Consider the following 24,181-nt stretch of genomic DNA (forward strand, 5'->3'; position numbering starts at 1 on the left):
ATCTCAGTCTTGAAAATTTCAATTGACCCAGCATCCACAGCATTTTGGGGGAAGAGAGTTGCTGATTTCCACTACCCTGTGTCGAAAAGTGCTTCCTGATTTCACTCCGAAATGTCCTAAGTTCTAATCTTAAGATTATTCTCCCTCGTTCTGGATACTCCCACCTGAGGAAATGCTTTCTCTGCATCTACCCTCTCAAAACTCTTTATCAAGGGAATACAATTCTAGTATATGCAACCTGTCCTCATGATTTAACCCAGTAATTCCTGGTATCATCCTGGTGAATCTGCGCTGTACCTCCTCCTAGGCCACTATATCTTTCCCGAGGTTCAGTACTCCAGATGGGCTTTGAAGCATCACTTCCTCACGTTTGATCATCCCATAAGGGCACTGCTGAGACCCAAATTCCTCATGTAGAGAAATCACATCCCTTGCACCCTCCCCATATCATTCTAACTTTTTAAACATGGTCATTCAAATTGGGGTGAATATTCCAATCCAAGACTACTGGTTCTGTAAATGTATGGTGATGACATTATCAGCTTTTATAATTTTTTTCAAAAATTGGGAGGAAAAAAAGACTTGCATTTCTATAGCGCCTTTCACGACCACCGGACGACCCAAAGCACTTTACAGCCAATGAAGTGCTTTTTGAAGTGTAGTCACTGTTGTAATGTAGGAAACGCGGCAGCCAATTTACGCACAGCAAGCTCCCACAAACAGCAATGTCACAATGACCAGATAATCTGTTTTAGTGATGTTGGTTGAGGGATAAATATTGGCCCCAGGACACCGGGGAGAACTCCCCTGCTCTTCTTCAAAATAGTGTCGTGGGATCTTTTACGTCCACCTGAGAGCAGACGGGGCCTCGGTTTAACGTCTCATCCGAAAGACGGATAGCACTGCGGCTGCACACAGACGTTCTCAGTTATTGTGATAGCACATGGCTATTCAAAAATCACAGCATTTATCAGCCTTCAGCACTAAACAGCTCTTGTTACACTGGCCAAGATACGGGAATGGCGGTCGCTACTAAAAGCAAAATGTTAAAAAATACTTGGGTCACTGTGTGCGCAATTTGTTACAAACCAAAAATCCTAATCTTAAACATTTCAGGAACAAGAAAATAGTGGTCTTACCATCAATTTTCTTACGCAGTTCATTCATAGGAATTAAAATAACCTCAACGAATTCTGAGAAGATAAAAAGTCTCAATCAAAAGGTAATGCACTGTGCAATTTGATACAGAGTTATAGAAATTTATGACACAGGAGGCGGCCATTCGGCCCGTCGTGTCTGTGCCGGCCGAAAAAGAGCTCTCCAGCCTAATCCCACTTTCCAGCTCTTGGTCCGTAGCCTTGTCCGTTACGGTGCTTCAAGATGCACATCCAAGTACTTTATAACCATATAAACAAAGCATTATGCCATATATAAGGATATAAGATCGCCCATAACCATACTTAACCAAGCCAGGCATCCAAGTAAGTAAACGTGAATGAAAACGTACCTCCATCATCTGAAAGGGGAAAAGAGCTCTACTTAATTCATGGGAAGATCACTAGATTTACATTACTACCAAACAGGGGATCTCATTGAAACTTATAAAATTCTAACAGGACTAGACAGACTAGATGCTGGAAGGATGTTCCCGATGGTCGGGGAGTCCAGAACCAGGGGTCACAGTCTAAGGATAAAGGGTAAGCCATTTAGGACTGAGATGAGGAGGAATTTCTTCACCCAGAGAGTGGTGAACCTGTGGAATTCTCTACCACAGAAGGCAGTGGAGGCCAATTCATTAAATATATTCAAGAAGGAGTTGGATATATTTCTTAAAGCTAAAGGGATCAAGGGATATGGGGAGAAAGCAGGGACCGGGTACTGAATTTGGATGATCAGCCATGATCTCATTGAATGGCGGAGCAGGCTCGAGGGGCCGAATGGCCTACTCCTGCTCCTATCTTCTATGTTTCTATGTAACTCCTGTAATACCCGATGCAATAGAACGTAAACAACTACAAAATAATTTTAAACGTTATAGGACTTTCTATATCAAATAGAAATCCGAAAACAGTTACAGTAAATCTAGGCTTGAGGCTTTAGTGTCCATACGTTGATTACATTTCTTACACAGACATTTATTTCCTCACTTGGACTGTTTTGATCATGCCATCAACTGAGCCAAGTGGACGTTTTTAGCACTCTTGCCTGAGTCAGTTCCCAAACCCGCGACCTCTACCACCTAGAGGGACAAGGGCAGCAGACGCACGGGAACACCACCACCTCCAAGTTCCCCTCCAAGTCACACACCATCCTGACTTGGAAATATATCGGCCGTTCCTTCATCGTCGCTGGGTCAAAATCATGGAACTCCCTCCCTAACAGCACTGTGGGAGTACCTTCACCACACGGACTGCAGCGGTTCAGGAGGGTGGCTCACCACCACCTTCTCGAGGGGCAACTAGGGATGGGCAATAAACGCTGGCCTGGCTAGCGACGCCCACATTCCATGAATGAGTAAAAAAAAAAGCCCCAGACCAGGAATTGAGCACATTATCTGGGCCAACACATCAGCGCAGTACTGAGGGAGTACTGCAGCAACACTAAAAGACGTAGCTGTCACACAACCATAAGCACTTCTCCACTTACCCAGCCGCTGTTTGGGTTTGATGTTTTCTGAATCATCTCCATTTATATTAACAGTGACATACTGCATTGTACAGTTGGTCAATCCGGGGTCCAGGCACACAGCTGAAAGAAAAGCGTATTCAACGGGTGCATTAAAATGTGCTCAAATTCAAAGGGAATTTCCTAACATGGTATAGCCATGCAAAGTTCTTTCCAGTATATTCAAGACAGAGATCAATAGATTTTTGAATATTAAGGGCATCAAAGGATATGGGGATAGTGCAGGAAAGTGGAGTTGAGGTAGAAGGTCAGCCATGATCTTATTGAATGGCGGAGCAGGCTCGAGAGGCCGAATGGCCGACTCCTGCTCCTAATTCTTATGCTCTTCTGTTTCACAGGTACATTCTGAATGCACTGCAATAAATACTTGGGAGAAAAAATTGCAGGGATATGGGGAAAGAGCGGGGGAGTGGGACTGACTGGAATGCTCTTCGAAAGAGCCAGCACAGACTCGATGGGCTGAATGGCCCCCTCCTGTGCTGTACTATTCTATGATTCTATGATGGAGGTGAAAGTTGCCCTAATTTGGCACTAATTGGATTTCTTGGTTAGACTAACTGGATTACTCTTCGAAAGAACAGGCGCAGACTCGATGGGCCGAATGGCCTCCTTCTGTGCTGTTCTAAGATTCTATGATTCTTCGCAAGAACTTGTCAAGTTCCCTTGTAAAAAGGACTGATTTACTTCCTCTCCGTTATACTTGAAAAACATCTTTCTAACATACTTAGTTAAAATGTAATCGTCTTTGGGAAAGGCTGAACAAAAGCTTACTTTCACCTAATCTTTATTCCATTTCAGAAAGGACAACAGGACTACAACCCAGTGAAAAATAGGTGAGGGTGGGAGGGGCTTGAATTCATTGTACGTCTAAAAGTCGTTTCTGATTTCAAACCTGGAGTTGTTCCACTGATCTCCCCTTTGTATCCAGTTTCTTCCAAAAGCTCTCGTAAAGCAGCAACTTCTGCAGTTTCACCGTCATCTATGAGACCTGAGAATAAAGCATATGAACACAGAATTATAACCCTTAAACAGCGCACATGCTTTACACAACGCAAACACTGTCCTATAGTGGGCAGAGGAAACGCTTCAAAGACACCCTCAAAGCCTCCTTGAAAAAGTGCAACATCCTCAACCCACACCCAAGACCGCACAAAGTGGAGGAGAAGCATCCGGGAAGGCGCCGAACACCTCGAGTCTCTTCGCCGGGAGCAAGTGGAAGCCAAGCGCAGGCAGTGCAAGGAGCGCACGTCAACCCAAGCACCCCACCCACACCCGCCCCTTCAACCACCGTCTGCCCCACCTGTGACAGAGACTGTAGGTCCCGCATTGGACTCATCAGACACCTGCAAACTCATTTTTAACGTGGAAGCGAGTCATCCTCGGCTCCGAGGGACTGCCTAAGAAGAGACTGTCCTATAATGTTGCCAAATCGCTTAATTCCCCATGAAATATCTAATTGATCAATTATATCAAACGCATCAGACGGATGCGGTGCTCCATTTATCGTGACTTATTTCTGAGATTTAAAAAATTAAAATTACAAAAGCTTTTGTGGTTTCTGAAGAGGACTAACTTGGAATCCTCTTGTACCATTTAATACAAAACTGGTCCTTTAAGGAAAAAAAAATCTACTAACACTGCTCCATCTCGCACACCTCCACCTTTTAAAACAGTGCAGCGAGTGCGAGAAGTCAGCTCCCCCCCGCACCCCTCCCCCACAACGTCATCCTTCACACATCTTTTTAAAAAATGTCCTTTTTATGTTGAAGGTGAGGAATGTCAGTGTTCTTGAGGAACACTTTCCCATTGCAGACACCCAGCTGTTAACATCGTGCCCTTCCAGGTCAGATGCAGCAATCAGATGCAGAGCAAAGTCAAATCTACTCTATTCCAATCTCAAATAAGCACCTACCGAACATACGAACAATGACGGACAGGTAAAGACCCTCTGGTCCATCTGCTACATCACCAGTGTGAAATTTTTCCATTTCTCACTCAAGCTATTCCATGGCTTTTAGAATCATTGATTATAGCATCGAAAAAGGCCATTTAGTCCAATGTATCTGTGCCAGCTCTTTAGTTTCTAACCAAGAATGCCAATTAGTGCCAAATTAGGGCAACTTTCACCTCCATCATAGAATCATAGAATAGTACAGCACAGAAGGAGGCCATTCAGCCCATCGAGTCTGCGCCGGCTCTTTCGAAGAGCAATCCAGTCAGTCCTGCTCTTTCCCCATATCCCTGCAATTTTTTCTCCTTCAAGTATTTATCCAATTCCCTTTTGAAGGCGACTATTGAATCTGTATCCACCGCCCTATCAGGCAGCGCATTCCAAATCCTAACCACTCGATGCATAAAAAAGTTTGGATGTCGCCTCTGGTTCTTTTGCCAATCACCTTAAATCTGTGCCCTCGGGTTATCGACCCTTCAGCCACTGGAAACAGTTTCTCTTTATTTATAAGAACATAAGAAATAGGAGCAGGAGTAGGTCATTCGGCCCCTCGAGCCTGCTCCACCATTCAATAAGAACATGGCTGATCTTCGACCTCAACTCCACTTTCCCGCCCAATCCCCATATCCCTGGATTCCCCTAGAGTCCAAAAATCTATCGCTCTCAGCCTTGAATATACTCAACGACTCAGCATCCACAGCCCTCTGGGGTAGAGAATTCCAAAGATTCACAACCCTCTGAGTGAAGAAATTCCTCTTCATCTCAGTCTTAAAAGGCCGACCCCTTATCCTGAGACTGTGACCCCTGGTTCTAGACTCTCCAGACAGGGGAAACAATCTCTACTCTATCTAAATCCTTCCTGATTTTAAACACCTCTATCAAATCTCCTCTTAGCCTTCTCTGCTCCAAGGAGAACAACCCCAGCTTCTCCAGTCTATTCTAGGAAACCTCTCCAAAGCCCTCATGTCCTTCCTAAAGTGCGGTGCCCAGAACTGGACACAATACTCCAGCTGGGGCCGAACTAGTGTTTATACAGGTTTAGCATAACTTCCTGGCTTTTGTTCTCTATGCCTCTATTTGTAAAGCCCAGGATCCCGTATGCTTTGTTAACCAGTCCTGCCACCTTCAGAGATCTGTGCACAAGCACCCCCAGATCTCTCTTCTTGAACCCCCTTTACAATTGTGCCATTTAGTGTGTATGGTTTCTCCTCATTCTTCCGACTAAAATGTTATCACCTCACACTTCTCTGCCGTGTGTCTGCCCATTCCCATCAGCTCTGCTTAATTTGTGTGCACTGTATTCCTGGTTACTCTGTAGTGTGGAACTTGCATCAGAAGCTTTGGGAACAATGTGGCACTCACCCACTGCCCACGCTGCAAAAGGAGTGAGGCAAACTTGGAAATAAAATGTAGAATACAAGAAAAACTTCCACTCCTTATTGGGAAGGCAATAAAAATTTGCAGGAATTTCAGAAAAACGTGACTATATTTTGTGAATTTTTGAATCGTATTCCCACACTCCTCTCGCAGCCATTGTTGTTAAATAAAATAATTAATCTGAAGACATTCAAGTAAACACCTAGTACATTACCTGCTGGAAGTTCCAGGCAGTAGCGTCCCATAGGTGGCCTGAACTGTTTCACAAGGATCAAACAGTCATAATGCAGAGTTTTTTTTAGCACGGCTAGTATAGCTACTCCTAAATATCAGGAAAAGAAAGATATGTTTAAGATTCTGCCTTTCAAACGGAGGTTACTACCTGGGCACTAATGCATTAAGAGAACAGCGGCAGACGCACTAATATATGATCAATCCAGTGCCTTGTAAACTAACTTCAGGTAGCGATTTGCTCAAACCATTAGACTTTTAATTTGTTTCATAGATTAACTCGTTACTTTTATAAATGGAATGTGGGGTTGATTTAATAAATTTTAACCTCCTTGGATCATCCGTAACAAAAGACTGACGGCTATACAGGCAACAGTTTTTATTTTCACGGGTACGTCCAGCAACAAGAGAAGAGGGCGAAGCGGCAGCAGCCAAGTTTTCCTCTGCTGTTAGCTCCGAAATTGCAGTCCGAACGTGGGGAGAGGGAAGACACAGCAGCATCTGGTACTTTGCTCAATACTCAACAGGATGTTAAATCAGTCTCACAAGTAAAGGTTCGAAGGGTTGACCTTGGAGCGGTAACCTGTGTGTTGATGCAGTGGGTAATAACGGCACCTGGGATAATATAGCCAGGATGTTCGATTCATAACTCACTTTAATATTAAGTTTTTTTTGTTGCAAACACATCTCCGTGCAGTCAATATTCCTTGTAAGCCGCACAGCACTCCAGGGAACCCGCGTTCTTCAAATACAGAGCCCGTGCCTGCGCGGCATGTTGAATGGCCCGCGTGGCCCCGGCGCCAAACAAAATTAGAGGGAACATTGCAAACAGGCCCCCTTCAACCAGGAGGACAAGGCCAATCCATAATTTCCTCACGTGGACAAAAAAAAGAATTCCTAGTGAGATAAGATGGGGCTTCTTCTGGTGACCTTTCTTCTTGTTCCCCAGGTCAGATTGTACCAGCGAGTTATTTAATTGGATGGTGTGGCTGAGTATTGTTATGTATTGTGTGTTCTATTGTGTGTTTTCCTCCCACCTGTGGTGGCGCTGTCACAGGAGATAAATGGTTGGGTGTTCTCGGTTAAGTTTAGCTCTCTTTGTTCGGAACTTGCCAGAACTTCCTTTCCTTCCAATAAAGCACTTCATGTTTGAATCTCTGAGTTCTGAGTCCTAAATTGTGTCGAGGTAGAAAGGTACCGACACAACAAGTATCACCCACAGCATGTGGCCAAATTCAAATAGCCAGACATCGGAATTGAACATTTGGATCGCTGAGTGGCAGTCCAATACTGTAACTAGAGTTACCAGACCACACTATCTCTGCATTTAACCAGATACATGTCAAACCTGACATGGAAATGCTTGATGCAAAAGGTTTTTTTTCCCTGGGTGCAGCAACTTTCGAGTCAATACTACAATGACTAAAAAAAAAAAAAAAAAAAAAAAAATTACAAAGACTTGTGTTTCTGCAGCATCTTTCATGATCTCAGGACATCTCAAAGCGCTTTACAGCCAAAGAAGTACTTTTTGAAGTGTAGTCACTGTTGTAATGTAGGAAACGTGGCAAATTGCACACAGCAAGCTCCCACAAACAGCAATGGGATAATGACCAGATAATCTGTTTTTTGTGATGCTGATTGAGGGATAAACTCAGAGGCGAGGGTGCTAACAACTGAACCATCTGAATCTTGTGTCAGCACCAACCTGACACTGCAACAAAGTTAAATGAAGCAGCGACTCTTCGCTTCAGACCTTCACACCTGATTGACTCTCCAAGTTTAACTGATCACGGAGCAGAACGCTTCTGACTACGACCAAATTGTAGTGTCGCAGGGAAAGCAGGAACAGAGCAGAAAACAGACATGGGCAATAAAGTTCTGAGAATTTTATTTGTTAACTTACCATCAGATTTACTATTTTGTTTTCTGGTTGTTCTTTTCACTGTTTCCCAAACCCTGTTTTAACAAAATAAGATTTAAAAAAACAAAACAGAAAACACCACTAAAATAACAACTTGCATTTTATATATCATCTTCAACACAGAAAAATGTCCTAAGGTGCTTCACAAAGGAGTAATCAGACAGAAAAAGGATGTTAATGACTTGAACTTGGGAGTACAGAGCACAATTTCAAAATGCACAGATGACACAAAACTTGGAAGTATAGTGAACAGTGAGGAGGACAGTAATAGACTTCAAGAGGATGTAGGCAGGCTGGTGGAATGGGCAGACACGTGGCAGATGAAATTTAATATAGAAAAGTGCGAAGTGATACATTTTGGAAAGAAGAACGAGGAGAGGCAATATAAGCTAAAAGGTACAATCCTAAAGGGGGTGCATGAACAGAGAGACCTGGGGGTATATGTGCACAAATTGTTGAAGGTGGCAGGGCAGGTTGAGAAAGCGGTTAAAAAAGCATACGGGATCCTGGGCTTTATGAATAGAGGCACAGCAAGGAAGTTATGATGAACCTTCATAAAACACTGGTTCGGCCTCAACTGGAGTATTGTGTCCAATTCTGGGCACCGCACTTTAGGAAGGATGTGAAGGCCTTTCGAGAGGGTGCAGAAAAGATTTACAAGAATGATTCCAGGGATGAGGGACTTCAGTTACGTGGATAGACTGGAGAAGCTGGGGTTGTTCTCCTTGGAGCAGAGAAGGTTGAGAGGAGATTTGATAGAGGTGTTCAAATTCATGGGGGGTCTAGACAGAGTAGATAGAGAGAAACTGTTCCCATTGGCGGAAGGGTCGAGAAACAGAGGACACAGGTTTAAGGTGATTGGCAGAAGAACCAAAGGCGACATGAGGAAAAACGTTTTTATGCAGTGGGAGTGGTTAGGATCTGGAATGCATTGCCTGAAAGGGTGGTGGAGGCAGACTCAATCGTGGCTTTCAAAAGGGAATTGGATAAGTACCTGAAGGAAAAAAATCTGCAGGGCTACGGGGAAAGGGCGGGGGAGTGGGACTAGCTGAAGTGCTCTTGCAGAGAGCCGGCACGGGCTCGACGGGCCGAATGGCCTCCTTCTGTGCTGTAACCATTCTATGATTCTAAGATTCTAAGCCAGATATTAGGAAGGGTGCTTGGTCAAAGAGGTGGGCTTTAAGGAGGCCTTGAAGGGAGAGAGTGAGGTGGAGAGAAGGGGGATTCAGAGAGGGAAAGCCAGAGCATGGGGCTAGATAGCTGAAGGCACGGCCGGCACCAATGGTGAGGTGACGAGGAGGGACACACGAGCTGAGAGTCAGAGGAACAGAGTTCTTGGAGGAAGGGTTGTAGCAGTGGGACAGGTTACAGATAGGATAAAAATATAATAAAAAAGGAGCCCATTCAAGATTCCTTTTATGAATTACATCCATACCACATTTGACACAGATTACTCGGAAATGACATGGTACTCTGAGCAATGTGGCGACAGAAGCGCAGAGCTATTGTTCGGACGTTATGAATTATCCGACAGTTAACGCATTTCCCACGAAGTGTTTCAACAACAAAATTTAGCTACATCTCCTTTCCAGCCACATTTGTTTTTAACCCTCCCTTCGAGATCCAGATCTTGCAGGATGAGAAATTCCGTGCAGTGGTAGCTAGCAAAATTCTTTATCGAGTGGTGTAAGAAGAGCTGGAGAAAATAGGATTTCTCCACTGTGTACGTCTGTACCTGGTTTTGCCAGTAGGATCTATGTAGGTTGTCTGTAAAAGTTGAGCCCATTTGCCTTTTGCCATCACCTAGAAATGAATTAATAGCATATTCAACATAGCAAAATGAATACAGCTCCACTGCTAGCTCACTGACCTTACCCAGCGTGTAAAAAGACTTGCATTTCTATGGCGCCTTTCACGACCACCAGACGTCCCAAACACTTTACAGCCAATTAAGCAGTTTTTGAAGTGTAGTCACTGTTGTAATGTAGGAAACGCGGCAGCCAATTTGCGCACAGCAAGCTCCCACAAACAGCAATGTGATAATGACCAGATAATCTGTTTTTAGTGATGTGGGTTGAGGGATAAATATTGGCCCCAGGACACCGGGGAGAACTCCCCTGCTCTTCTTCAAAATAGTGCCCTGGGATCTTTTACATCCACCTGAGAGAGCAGACAGGGCCTCGGTTTAACGTCTCATCCGAAAGACGGCACCTCGACAGTGCAGCACTCCCTCAGCACCACACTGGAGTGTCAACCTAGATTTTTGTGCTCAAGTCTCTGGAGTGGGACCTGAACCCACAACCTTCTGAGTCAGAGGTGAGAGTGCTGCCCACTGAGCCACAGCTAAGCCATACAGATCAGGAAGATCCCAGATTAATCCCTGGTCTGTGCAGTTAGCCGATTTCATCTGGCGCAGCGGCAGGAGTGCTAAAATTGGCCTTAGTGCCTCTCAGTTAAATAGGGGAGAAAAAAAAACACAGCTAGTGTCCCTGCTGGAATTGCATGACTATGAATGTCAGGTGAGAATAGGATCATCATCAGGGGGTGATACCCATGCAGTTGAATACTCTGCTGATGCTCACCATCAAGGCTCACACATGAATAAATAATGACCACTTGGGCAAGGTGAGGCAAATGTTTAGGTCATATAATAACAAACATCTTTAGTTAGTCCTGCAACATTGCAATATATTACGCCAGACAGAATTTAAACAGAAAGAGCGAGAGAGAGAAAGAAAGAAAGAAAGGAGAGAAAGAGAAAGAAAGATTTGCATTTCTATAGTGCCTTTCACGACCTCAGGACGTCCCAAAGCGTTTTACAGCCAATGAAGTACTTTCGAAGTGTAGTCACTGTTGTACTGTAGAAAACGCAGCGCGCAAAATCGCACAGCAAGCTCCCACAAACAGCAATGTCACAATGACCAGATAATCTGTTTAGTGATGTTGGTTGAGGGATAAATATTGCCCAGGACACTGGGGAGAACTCCCCTGCTCTTCTTCAAAATACTGCCAAGGGATCGTTTTACATCCACCTGAGAGAACAGACGGGGTCTCGGTTTAACATCTCATCTGAAAGACGGCACCTCCAACAGTGCAGCACTGCACTGGGAGTGTCAGCCTAGATTTTTCTGCTCAAGTGTCTGGAGTGGGACTTGAGCCCACAACCTTCTGACTCAGAGGAAAGAGTGCTACCCACTGAGCTATGGCTGACACTCTGCACCAAATGAAACCCAATGGAGTGCCCCACTCCAGAGACTTTAGCACAAAAATCCAGGCTGTCACGCCACTGCAGTGCTGAGGGAGTGCTGCACTGTCGGAGGTGCCGTCTTTTGGATGAGACGTCAAAGCGAGGCCCCATCTGCACTGTCAGGTGGACGTTAAAAGATCCCACGGCCACTATTCGAAGAAGAGCAGACCAATATTTATCCTTCAACCAACATCACAAAACAGATTATCTGGTCGTTATCTCATTGCTGTTTGTGGGAGCTTGCTGTGCGCAAACTGTCTGCCGCGTTTCCTACATTGCAACAGTGACTACACTTCGCAAGTACAGGAAACTCTCTTTTTACCGGCACCTACATAACTGGAAATCTCTCTTAACCGGCAAAATTCAGGAGTACATAAGAACATAAGAAACATAAGAAATAGGAGCAGGAGTAGGCCAATCGGCCCCTCGAGCCTGCTCCACCATTCAATAAGATCATGGCTGATCTGATCCTAACCTCAAATCTTCTATCACTCTCCATCTCACCCGAACTCATGTGATCTCCCGGGAGAGGCGAAAAACCAGATAAAAAACCCAATGGCCAATTTGGGAGAAAAAATCTGGGAAATTCCTCTCCGACCCATCTAGGCGATCGAAACTCTTCCAGGAGATCACTCTGTCCCTATTATTTTCTACAGTACTTACCTTCTGTAAAGGCGATCTCCACCCCAGCCAGGAACAGGAATAAAACCATCTCCTGAAATCTAACACAGAATTAGAACACAAGTAGGAGCAGAACCAGGCTACACGGCCCCTGGGCCCACTCCACTACCCACAGGGCCATGACCATTCCGAACCTAGGTTCAGGTAAATTTTACTTCATATTAGTGGCCGTGTAACCGGGGTTCCTGCACCTGTGGCCATGCAACAGGGACTCCTGGATCTGTGGCCGTGTAACCGGGGTTCCTGGATCTGTGGCCGTGTAACCGGGACTCCTGCACAAGTGCCGGGTAACCGGAGCTCCTGCATCTGTGGCCGTGTACGGGGCTCTCGTACCTTGGTAAGTATACCTCTCTGTAATCCGGACTTTTTGATCAACCGGCACCATGCCGGTCCCGTCGGTGCCGGATAAAAAGAGTTTCCTGTACTTCATTGGCTGTAAAGCGCTTTGGGACGTCCTGAGGTTGTGACAGGTGCTACAGAAATGTAAACCTTTCTTTCTTTCACCCAAGGGTGCACAAAACAAAGGGCCAGAAATTCAGGTCTCCACGGGTGAGTACGCGCGGGGTACTCACCCGTAGGCCCAATGGAAGTGCCGGTTTCCTGCATGCACTGCGCATGCGTGGGAAACCGGCGCTTCCGTTCCCCTGAACGAAGGGGTTCAGAGTTCGAACGCGTGCACAGGAGAGGCGGCGCGTGCGCATCGAACTTCGTTTTTTTTTTTGCAGGTTTTCCCGGGAGGGTAACTCTCCAGAAGTAAGGCCTGCTTTTTACAAGGTAAGTGGTGAATTAATTAAAATTAAAACATTTTTTCCACAGGTTTATTATTTTTATAAATACTTTAAAGCAAGGTAAATTTATTTTTAGCCCCGTTAGAAAATAAAATTATTTTTTTCAAAAATTTAAATTGTTTAAAATAGTTATTTCATGTAATTTATAGTTTATTTAAAAAATGTGATTTAAAAAAAAATGTATTTGAAGATTTAGTGATGTTTTGGGGCCCGTAGTATTTATAAGTTCCTGTCAAACTTATGAATGGGCATTTCCCTGCTCCGATTGGCTCCCCATGGCCCACGTGATCCCAGGGGACCGAGTGTAACATATCAAAGTTTGCAGATGATACTAAGATGGGAGGGAAAGTAGTGAGAGAGGAGGACATAAAAAACCTGCAAGGGGACATAGACAGGCTAAGTAAGTGGGCAGAGATTTGGCAGATGGAATACAATACTGGAAAGTGTGAGGTTATGCACTTTGGCAGGAAAAATCGTAGAGCAAGTTATTATCTTAATGGCAAGAAACTGGAAAGTACTGAAGTACAAAGGGATCTGGGGGTCCTGGTGCACGAAACTCAAAAGGTTAGTATGCAGGTGCAGCAAGTGATTAAGAAGGCCAATGGAATGTTGGCTTTCATTGCTAGGGGGATAGAATATAAAAATAGGGAGGTATTGCTTCAGTTGTACAAGGTATTGGTGAGACCGCACCTGGAATACTGCATACAGTTTTGGTGTCCATACTTAAGAAAAGACATACTTGCTCTCGAGTCAGTACAAAGAAGGTTCACTCGGTTAATCCCGGGGATGAGGGGATGGACATATGAGGAGAGGTTGAGTAGATTGGGACTCTACTCATTGGAGTTCAGAAGAATGAGAGGCGATCTTATTGAAACATATAAGATTGTGAAGGGGTTGGATCGGGTGGATGCGGGGAGGATGTTCCAGATGATGGGTGAAACTAGAACTAGGGGGCATAGTCTTAGAATAAGGGGCTGCTCTTTCAAAACTGAGATGAGGAGGAACTACTTCACTCAGAGGGTGGTAGGTCCATGGAATATGCTGCCCCAAAAAGCTGTCGAAGCTACATCATTACATAAATTTAAAACAGAAATAGACAGTTTCCTAGAAGAAAAGGGAATTAAGGGTTACGGGGAGCAGGCAGGAATTTGGACATGAGTTTAGGTGCGGATCGGTCATGGCCCTGTGGGTAGCGGAGCGGGCCCAAGGGCCGTGTAGCCTGATCCTGCTCCTGTTTCGTGTGTCTAATTCTGTTAGATTCAGGAGATAGTCCTGTCATAGTGGATTGGCGGTTAGGATCAGATCAGCCATGATCTTATTGAATGGCGGAGCAGGCTCGAGGGGCCAATTGGCCTACTCCTGCTCCTATTTCTTATGTTCTTATGTTCTTATGAACTAACTGCGCCCCTGGGATACGCAAGCACTGCGCGCCGGCAGTTGGAGCAGGCCCAGGATCGGAATTCCACGGGGCCCACAGCTCAACGGCTGGCGCGCTAGGTAAGTGCAGGTCGGGGGCTTGCACCCGCGGGAAGCCCCTGACCTGAATTTCTGGGCCACTAACTCTACAAAAAAGGAAAATCAAGTTCCTCAATTAACTGCCAATCACATCAATTTATCAAAAACCGTGTCCTCCTCCTTTAAAAGTTACTTTAACGTTGGTGCTTGTTTAATTTAGATTGTTGGAGAGCGGCATCTTGTTGGCTCCCTGCTTTAATATTACAAAACACCCTTATCCTGATGGCTGAACTGCAGACTCACATTTTTTGTGGGTCTACAATTTTGCTATTGGAATAACGGAGCCGGTTGTAGCAATGTAAAATCAGGCAGCCCGTGCACCGATGCTGTGTTCCCGCTATCTAAAGTAAAGAAGGGCAGCACGGTGGCATAGTGGTTAGCACTGTTGCCTCACAGCGCCAGGGACCCGGGTTCGAATCCGGCCTCGGGCAACTGTCTGTGTGGAGTTTGCACATTCTCCCCGTGTTTGCGTGGGTTTCCTCCGGGTGCTCCGGTTTCATCCCACAGTCCAAAGATGTGCGAGTTAGGGTGATTGGCTATGATAAATTGACCCTTAGTGTTAGGGGGATTAAATACGTGGGGTTACAGGGGATAGGGTGGGATATGTGTCGGTGCAGGCTCGATGGGCCGAAATGGCCTCTATCTGCACTGTGGGGTTTCTGTGATTCTGTGATGTGAAGTGTCAATGCAAAAAGCGTCCTAACTCATTCTTTATGATGTTATCTCCTTCAATATTCCCTTCCACTTATGATCAGCAGATTTAAAAAAAAAACAAGCTGCCCATCACTGGTGCCTAATCACTATTTCTTGACTTATGCTGCCATCCTGATGTTGTCCTGCACTATGGGCCTCGGCCCCATCACTTTGGTTTCTTAATAAATAAAATCTGATCGGTATGCTGTCAACTTTGTTGAATTGTGCAAGGACTTGCGTGTTAACTGGGAAGCCTAGAATTTGTAGGTCTTTTGCAAACAAAAGGAGCAAGACACACTACCGCACACACATCTTTCTTTCTACGTCTGGCTTTAACCCACTAATTAGGCTCGAGATCAGAGTACAATACAATGTTGTTACCTCTTCTTTGATGATCGATTGGTTAGTAGGATTATTTGCTTCCATGTTTGCCGATGGTTCCGGAGGTTGATAATTAACTTTGTTGTTTGCACAACGGAAGCAAATCAAATGGACTTTTGGACTCGGAATGAATGATCCGTTGCTCTTTCTATGGAGTTTGGGCCGGGCCTTCTTACACTGGGCAACGCTCAGTTCTCGCCCCAAAGTTTTCTCAATCTAGAAAGCAAACAGAAAAGAGTAAGACAAAAGCAAAATACTGCAGATGCTGGAAATCTGAAATAAGCACAGAAAATGCTGGAAATACTCAGCAGGTCAGGCAGCATCTGTGGAGAGAGAAACAGAGAAAAAATTTGCTGTATTTAGTGAAACTCCATTTGAAACTAAATAGCAGGCTTGGTGTTTTCACATAAAACATAAATGCCTTCCTATTGCATCTCGCTGTATATAATCTTTACCATGTATGAAAACTCAACCTTTAGGCTTCAGTAAAATTGTTCTAAAAGATTGCCCACTCTCCCTCTTTCCTTGGACAGGTTCCATTTTAAGCAATTCCACCTATTTAATCAATCTATGTGTTACTGTGGAAAGCTGTGCAGCATATAAATAGAAGTGCTGTGCACTTCTGACTAAGTATTTGCATTTTCTAAATGGTTAGAATTAAAAATTGATTGAGCCATGGTTTCACAGTACTAGTACAATCCATCAGAGTTGCTGATTTAGGATTGCAGAAAAAAATATTTGTCCGAGTCCATCTGGTTTTAAATATCTGCAAAGCTCCCACTGGGTTTTGTTCATAGAACCATAGAAAAATAGGAGCAGGAGTCGGCCATTCGAGCCTGCTCCGCCATTTAATGAGATCATGGCTGATCCTCTATCTCAATACCATATTCCCGCTCTCTCCCCATACGAAACAGAGTGAATGTTTCAGGTCGATGGCCCTTCGTCATCGTGAGAAAAGAGGAAGGCTTGTTTCACCTATTTGCCAAAAATAAAATCCTCAGCATCAAATAATTCACAAATGTCACAGAAAATAAACATTAAAAGATATCATAGAAACATCGAAGATAGGAGCAGGAGTAGGCCATTCGGCCCCTCGAGCCTGCTCCGCCATTTAATGAGATCATGGCTGATCATCCAAGTCCAGTACCCGGTCCCTGCCTTCTCCCCATATCCCTTGATCCCTTTAGCCTTAAGAAATATATCTAACTCCTTCTTGAATATATTTAATGAATTAGCCTCAACTGCCTTCTGTGGTAGAGAATTCCACAGGTTCACCACTCTCTGGGTGAAGAAATTCCTCCTCATCTCAGTCCTAAATGGCTTACCCCTTATCCTTAGACTGTGACCCCTGGTTCTGGACTCCCCGACCATCGGGAACATCCTTCCTGCATCCAGTCTGTCCAGTCCTGTTAGAATTTTATAAGTTTCAATGAGATCCCCTCTCATTCTTCTAAACTCCAGCGAGTATAAGCCCAATCGACACAATCTCTCCTCATACGTCATTCCTGCCATCCCAGGTATTAGCCTGGTGAATCTTCGCTGCACTCCCTCTATGGCAAGAACATCCTTCCTCAGATAAGGCGACCAAAACTGCACACAATACTCAAGATGTGGTCTCACCAAGGCCCTGTACAACTGCAGCAAGACATCCTTGTTCCTGTACTCAAACCCTCTCGCTACGAAGGCCAACATACCATTTGCCTTCTTAACCGCCTGCTGCACCTGCATGCTTACCTTCAGCGACTGGTGCATAAGGACATCCAGGTCTCGTTGCACTTCCCCTTCTCCCAATCTATTGCCATTCAGATAATAATCTGCCTTCCTGTTTTTGACACCAAAGTGGATAACCTCGCATTTATCCACATTATACTGCATCTGCCATGTTTCTGCCCAATCACCCAACCTGTCCAAATCATACTGGAGTTTCTCGGCATCCTCCTCACAGCACACACGCCCGCCCAGCTTTGTGTCGTCTGCAAACTTGGAGATATTACATCTAGTTCCCTCGTCCAGATCATTAATATATATTGTGAATAGCTGGGGTCCAAGGACCGATCCCTGCGGTACCCTACTAGCCACTGCCTGCCACTCGGAAAAAGACCCGTTTATTCCAACTCTTTGCTTTCTGTCTGCCAACCAGTTCTCTATCCAAGTCAATACCTTGCCCCCAATCCCATGTGCCTTAACTTTACACACTAATCTCTTATGCGGGACCTTATCGAAAGCCTTCTGAAAGTCCAAATACACCACACCCACTGGTTCTCCCTTATCTTTTCTACCAGTTACATCCTCAAAAAATTCCAGTAGATTAGTCAAGCACGATTTACCTTTTGTAAATCCATGTTGACTTTGTCCGATCCTGTCACTGTTTTTCAAGTGCTCTGCTATTACATCTTTTATAATGGACTCTAGCATTTTCCCCACTACCAATGTCAGGCTTACCGGTCTATAATTCCCCGTTTTCTCTCGACCACCTTTTTTGAATAGTGGGGTAACATTAGCTACCCTCCAATCCATGGGTACTGTTCCAGAGTCTATCGAATGTTGGAAGATGACCAGCAATGCATCTACTATTTCTAGGGCCACTTCCTTAAGTACCCTAGGATGTAGATTATCAGGCCCTGGGGATTTATCGGCCTTCAATCCCATCAATTTCCTTAACACCATTTCCCTACAAATACTGATTTCTTTCAGTTCCTCCCTTTCATCAGACCCTATGTTCCCCGACATCTCGAGGAGGTTATTTGTGTCCTCCTTTGTGAAGACAGGCCACAGTCTCTACTCTCGCCTCCAAACCGCCCCCAGCTCGGAAAGCAGGCAATCCGAGTTGTAGGCTTTAAAAAAATTCCACACAATCAAACAGCAACACTATTCAAGTCAGCGGGCAGGTCGGGGGACCTCCTCATAGGACTGCTCCTGGGCCTGGCCAAAGTGGCCATTAACAGGTCCAGGCAGCGGGCAGTTGAGGGGGTCGTCCGGCCCGATTGCCTGCCTCTCTTCCGCGACTATGTTCGCGCCCGGGTGGCCCTGGAGATGGAGCACGCGGTGTCCGCCGGCACGCTCGAGACCTTCCGCGACCGGTGGGCACCGCGGGGACTGGAGTGTATCATCACCCCGGGCAATGTAATTATAATTTAATTTGATAAGTTTTATTTTAAGTTCTATTTAATTTACAGGTAATTTGGTTCAGTAAAAGAGAAAAAACAACACTATACACTATTCAAGTGGGGCTAGCTGGACATTAACATTCTTAGACTTTCTCCAAAAATGACAGAAAACTGCACTGTCAACTGATGAATCATCTCACACCCCAAAAGGGAAAGGACTAACTCATCCAAGTTGAAGCAGGTAAACGTAAACAAGTAAGCAAGCACCATTATTGCAGTTAGTAGTCGGACTTAATACCAAAAGCTTCAAACTCTTCCGCAGTAATCACGCTGTTAAATTCCCCACTATAAGTTAGACCCAAAGGGATTAGGTGTAACTGCTTGCGTCTGCGCTCACTCGGAGGTCGAACTCCAAACCATCGTCAATACCTTCACCGAAGCATGGGCCTTACACTAAACATCCGTAAGACAAAGGTCCTCTACCAACCTGCCCCCGCCACACAGTACTGCCCCCTGATTATCAAGGTCCACGACGAGGCCTTGGACAACGTGGACCACTTTCCATACCTCGGGAGCCGACTGTCAATAAGGGCAGATGTCGATGACGAAGTCCAACACCGCCTTCAGTGTGCCGGTGCAGCCTTCGGTCGCCTGAGGAAGAGAGTGTTTGAGGACCGGGACCTCGGGCCCGGCACTAAGCTCGTGGTCTACAGGGCAGCAGTGATGCCCGCCCTGCTGTATGCCTCAGAAGCATGGACCATGTACAGCAGGCACCTCAAAGCACTGGAGAGGTACCACCAACGCTGCCTCCGCAAGATCCTGCAAATCCATTGGCAGGATAGGCGCAGCAACATCAGTGTTCTCGCTCAGGCCAACATCCCCAGCATCAAAGCTTTGACCACGCTCGATCAGCTCCGATGGACGGGTCACATTGTCTGCATGCCCGATACGAGACTCCCAAAACAAGCGCTCTACTCGGAGCTCCGACACAGCAAGACAGTCCCAGGTGGGCAGAGGAAACGCTTCAAGGACACCCTCAAAGCCTCCTTGAAAAAGTGTAACATCCCCACCGACACCTGGGAATCCCTGGCCCAAGACCGCACCAAGTGGAGGAGAAGCATCCGGGAAGGCGCCGAACACCTCAAGTCTCTTCGCCGGGAGCAAGCAGAAGCCAAGCGCAGGCAGCGCAAGGAGCGCACGTCAACCCAAGCACCCCACCCACCCGCCCCTTCAACCACCGTCTGCCCCACCTGTGACAGAGACTGTAGGTCCTGCATTGGACTCATCAGTCACCTGAGAACTCATTTTTAATGTGGAAGCAAGTCATCCTCGGTTCCGAGGGACTGCCTAAGAAGAAGAGAAGAGGTGTAACTGGGGTTTTAACAGCGTATTGACTGCTAAACAAAGGTTAAGGGCCTGGAAAACTAATTTTAATTTAGTGCAGCGTGAAATTTGTCCATTTGAATAAAACGTTTTAAAGAATCTTTTAATAAATGTTTAAAAAACATTTTATTTATGTTAGTCCGTTTTTATTTCGGGTTTGCCTTTTCCCCGTGTGAGAGCCCCAATCTCTTAGTTTTGCTCTCTCTAACTATTTTAAAAAGCTAGAATTTTAAGAGCTTACTCACTTCCTCGTTCGCAGTCTGTGAGAATTCTGCCGTTTGACCGGCTGCTCAGACAGCCTGTCGACGTCACAGCAGCTCGCGCAAGGGGATCCCCACTACAGTCCGTTGAATTAAATTGAAGGTCGGAAAACCCAAAGTTCTCGACACAGGGATCACGAGGTCCTTGTGCGGAGTGTACTTCGGGGCCAGCGGCAAGCGCCTTCGCCTCACCGCTGACCGCAAATTCCGGGCCAATTATTGGTGCGTCACCTAAAGTCAGTTGGTAGCATTCTTGATTGTCAGTCAGAAAATTGTAGGTTTGGGCTCTATAACGAGGTTCCAGTTCAGAAACCAGGATGAAGCTCTAGCGCAAATCGGTATCGTTTGTCAGTGTGCCATTATTTCGATCAGAAACCGAACCAAAGCCCCCTCTACCCATCCTGCCGAACGTCAAAGATCCCAGGGCACTGTTCAAAGAGCAGGGCAGTCTCACAAGAACACATTCCTGGCCAACATTCCTCCCTCAACCAATTACTAAACAAAAAAACCAGATTCATTAAATAATACGCAATAGAAATGCGAGTATTAAATAGGATTCCAAGGCCAAAAATGACAGAGACGTTAAAATAATTAAGGCTAAGCAAAGATTAAATTGAGTGCGATTGAAAAGCGAGAGAGAATTTAAATACCATTAGAACAATCTGAAAAAAAGGCAAGTCTGACACAAAAGACCAATTCTACACACCTTAAGGCTTAATCTCTCCTTTTCCTGTTAGGAAGAGAGGAAGTGTGTGTGTTTATATATATATTAACTCAACGTATTCTACACATCCAACATCCCCAATGAAAATAAAATGAAACAAGGTGAAGCTCCAATAGTTTGATTAATTAATAATCCATCAATTCTGCTTGAAAACGTCTCTTGCATCAAACTAAACCTTCAGGAACTTGAGGAGAGTCCCGTAAAATTTACTAAAGGAAAATGAAAGTACATTCGAAGAAATAATGTTTTAAGAATTTTAAAAAATTGAAAATCTCACCCACAGGCTGCAGTAGCTGGCGCCTATTCCTTTTGACCTCTGCTGTTGATGACCAGACCCAATAAAAAATCTAATTATATGAATGATCAATTAAGCGACTTTCTGAAGTAAATCTAAACGGATGCACTGCCAGTCAGTGAGGGGAAGGTTGGTGAAGGGGTGAGAAAGGGATCAGAGTCAGCCTGGGCCGCAGTCAGCTCGGAACCTCAGGGCGGGGAGAGGCGAGGGAAGGGATTCGCCGCGGGAGCAGGGACTGATTTAGGAGCCGCACACTTCCGGCGGAGGTGCGGGAGGAGGATGAAGAAGGAGCAGGTGTTGCGCTGCCAGCTCTCCGCCTGGTACCCGCTCTTCAAGAAACACACCATCCGCAGGTGGGTCAGTGACAGCCGCTCACCCTCTGGGTGTCAGCAAGGTTTGTGGGTTCACCGCCCCCGCTCCACACACTCGGGCCCCGTAATCCGGGCTGACACTCTCTGCAGCACTGAGGGAGCGCCGCACTGTCGGAGGGGCAGTACTGAGGGAGCGCCGCGCTGTCGGAGGGATGGTACTGAGGGAGCGCCGCGCTGTCGGAGGGGCGGTACTGAGGGAGCGCCGCGCTGTCGGCGCGGCGGTACTGAGGGAGCGCCGCGCTGTCGGCGCGGCGGTACTGAGGGAGCGCCGCGCTGTCTGCGCGGCGGTACTGAGGGAGCACCGCTCTTCAGAGAAGACGTTAAACTGAGGCCCTGCCTGTTCTTTCAGGTGCACAAAAAAGAAGCCTTTTACGAGCATTGGGTGTCCCAAAGCACTTTACAGCCAATGAAGTACTTTTGAAGTGTCGTCACTGTTGTAATGTAGGAAACGCGGCAGCCAACTTGCGCTTAGCAAGCTCCCACAAACAGCAATGCGATAACGACTAGATAATCTGTTTTTTAGTGATGTTGATTGAGGGATATATATTGGCCAGGACACCGAGGATAACTCCCGTGCTCTTATTTGAAATAGCGCCATAGGCTTGTTTACGTCCACCTGAGAGCAGGCGGGGCCTCAGTTTAATGTCTGATCCGACAGTGCGGCACTTCCTCAGTACTGCACTGAGTGTCAATCTAGATTTTTGTGCTCGAGTCTCTGTAGTGGGATTTGAACCCACAACCTTCTGACTCCGAGGCGAGAGTGCTGCCCACTGAGCCACGGGCCCTCACTTGATCCCACGGCACTATTTCGAAGAAGAGCAGGGGAGTTATTCCCACTGTCCTGGCCAATATTTATCACTCAATCAACATCACTAAAACAGATCATCTGGCTATTATCACTGATATACCTATCAATTCAGTTCATGAAAAGCGACGAGTTAAGTTAGTAACTATAGGTTTTTATTGGCTAAATAACAGAGCCCACCCTCGTGGGTGATCGGATCCAACAAGGAGGAATGCCAGCCAGTCGACCACCTTTATACCTGGGCAAGCAGGCAGAGCCATGGGCGGAGTCAGCTGTGGTCAGCCCAGGTATAACAGCGTGGCAAGAGGTGACCTTGTGTAGTGATACAACAGTGTAAACAGTGATAACCATAGTGTAACGATATAAACAGTGATAACCATAGTGTAATGATAGTGAACGATAAAAGTGGTTTACCACATTCACCCCTTGTTTAAATTTGAATCCGGCGGGGTGAAGTGTACTACCAGTTCGGGTATGTCAGTCTGTCCGGAGGCCTCGTAAGCCTTTCTGATCGGCGCGGCGGCGGTGGTGCAGTATCCGATGTTAATGCTGGTGTCTGCGTGGTCGGCGAAGGCTCGTGGGGTTCCGGCATGCCGTCTACCTGGGCTGGATTTGGGGGGGTGGTGGGGGGGTAACGGTGGTGTCTCAGGGTTGCCCGAGGGTGCGAGGTCTCGTAAGGAGACTGTGTTCTCCCGCCCGTCTGGGTATGCCACATAGGCGTACTGGGGGTTGGCGTGCAGGAGGTCCACCCTCTCGACCAGGGGGTCCGTTTTATGGGCCCTCACGTGCTTTCGCAGCAAGACGGGCCCCGGAGAAGTCAGCCATGTTGGTAGCGAGGTTCCCGTAGTCGACTTCCTGGGGAACACAAACATTCGTTCATGGGGGGTGGCGTTAATGGCAGTGCAAAGCAGTGACCGGATGGAATGCAGCGCTGCCGGGAGGACTTCCTGCCAGCGAGAGGTTGGGAGGCCCTTGGACTTTAAGGCTAAGAGAACGGCCTTCCAGACAGTCGCGTTCTCTCTTTCCACCTGGCCGTTCCCTCGGGGGTTGTAGCTGGTGGTCCTGCTTGCAGCAATACCTCTCGCTAGTAGGAACTGGCGAAGTTCCTCGCTCATGAAGGATGAGCCCCGGTCGCTATGTATATAGTTCGGGAACCCGAACAAGGCGAAGAGGTCGTTCAGGCATTTGATGACCGTGGTACTGGTCATGTCTGGGCAGGGGAAGGCAAAGGGGAAACTGGAGTACTCATCAATAATGTTGAGGAAGTACACATTACGGTCAGAGGACGGGAGGGGCCCCTTAAAATCGATGCTCAAGCGCTCGAAGGGGCGGGTGGCCTTGATCAGGCTTGCTCTGTCCGGCCTAAAGAAATGCAGTTTGCATTCGGCACAAGTTTGGCAGTTCCTGGTCATTGTCCTGACCTCCTCGATGGAGTAGGGCAGGTTGCGGGCCTTAATGAAGTGGTAAAGTCTGGTGACCCCGGGGTGGCAGAGGTCGTTGTGGAGGGTCTGCAGTCTATCAATTTGCGCGTTGGCGCATGTACTTCGTGATAGAGCATCTGGGGGTTCGTTCAGTTTACCGGGCCGGTACAAGATCTCATAATCATAGGTGGAGAGCTCGATTCTCCACCTCAAGATCTTGTCGTTCTTGATTTTGCCCCTCAGCTTGTTATTAAACATAAAAGCGACCGAGCGCTGGTCGGTGAGGAGGGTAAATCGTTTGCCTGCCAGGTAATGCCTCCAGCGTCGTACTGCCTCCACGATCGC

General features: G+C 46.4%; 2 protein-coding genes across 5 annotated transcripts in view; one reads left to right on the forward strand and one right to left on the reverse strand.

The window, feature by feature from the left end:
- nudt5 (nudix (nucleoside diphosphate linked moiety X)-type motif 5) overlaps positions 1–21,498 on the reverse strand; it is a 48,341-nt gene extending 26,843 nt beyond the window's left edge. The window contains exons 1-8 of one of the 4 annotated variants that reach the window (XM_086010785.1): positions 21,222–21,470; positions 15,471–15,686; positions 9,901–9,968; positions 8,148–8,200; positions 6,228–6,335; positions 3,578–3,673; positions 2,647–2,748; positions 1,140–1,193 (exon numbers count right to left, since the gene is read on the reverse strand). In XM_086010785.1, coding sequence (XP_085866911.1) covers positions 1,140–1,193; positions 2,647–2,748; positions 3,578–3,673; positions 6,228–6,335; positions 8,148–8,200; positions 9,901–9,968; positions 15,471–15,515 — 526 coding nt within the window. In that variant the 5' untranslated portion in view covers positions 15,516–15,686; positions 21,222–21,470. The other 3 variants (XM_086010786.1, XM_086010784.1, XM_086010787.1) reach the window with 3 other exon arrangements.
- Positions 21,463–24,181, forward strand: part of cdc123 (cell division cycle 123 homolog (S. cerevisiae)) — a 40,981-nt gene continuing 38,262 nt past the window's right edge. Inside the window, exon 1 of the mRNA XM_086010782.1 lies at positions 21,463–21,592. Within this exon, the coding sequence (XP_085866908.1) occupies positions 21,519–21,592 (74 nt within the window). The 5' untranslated portion in view covers positions 21,463–21,518. The remainder of the gene's footprint in view (positions 21,593–24,181) is intronic.

The sequence above is a fragment of the Somniosus microcephalus genome, chromosome 17 (genome assembly GCF_052327205.1).
Source record: "Somniosus microcephalus isolate GS21.2 chromosome 17, FLI_Smic_1.0, whole genome shotgun sequence".
Classification (NCBI taxonomy): Eukaryota; Metazoa; Chordata; class Chondrichthyes; order Squaliformes; family Somniosidae; genus Somniosus; species Somniosus microcephalus.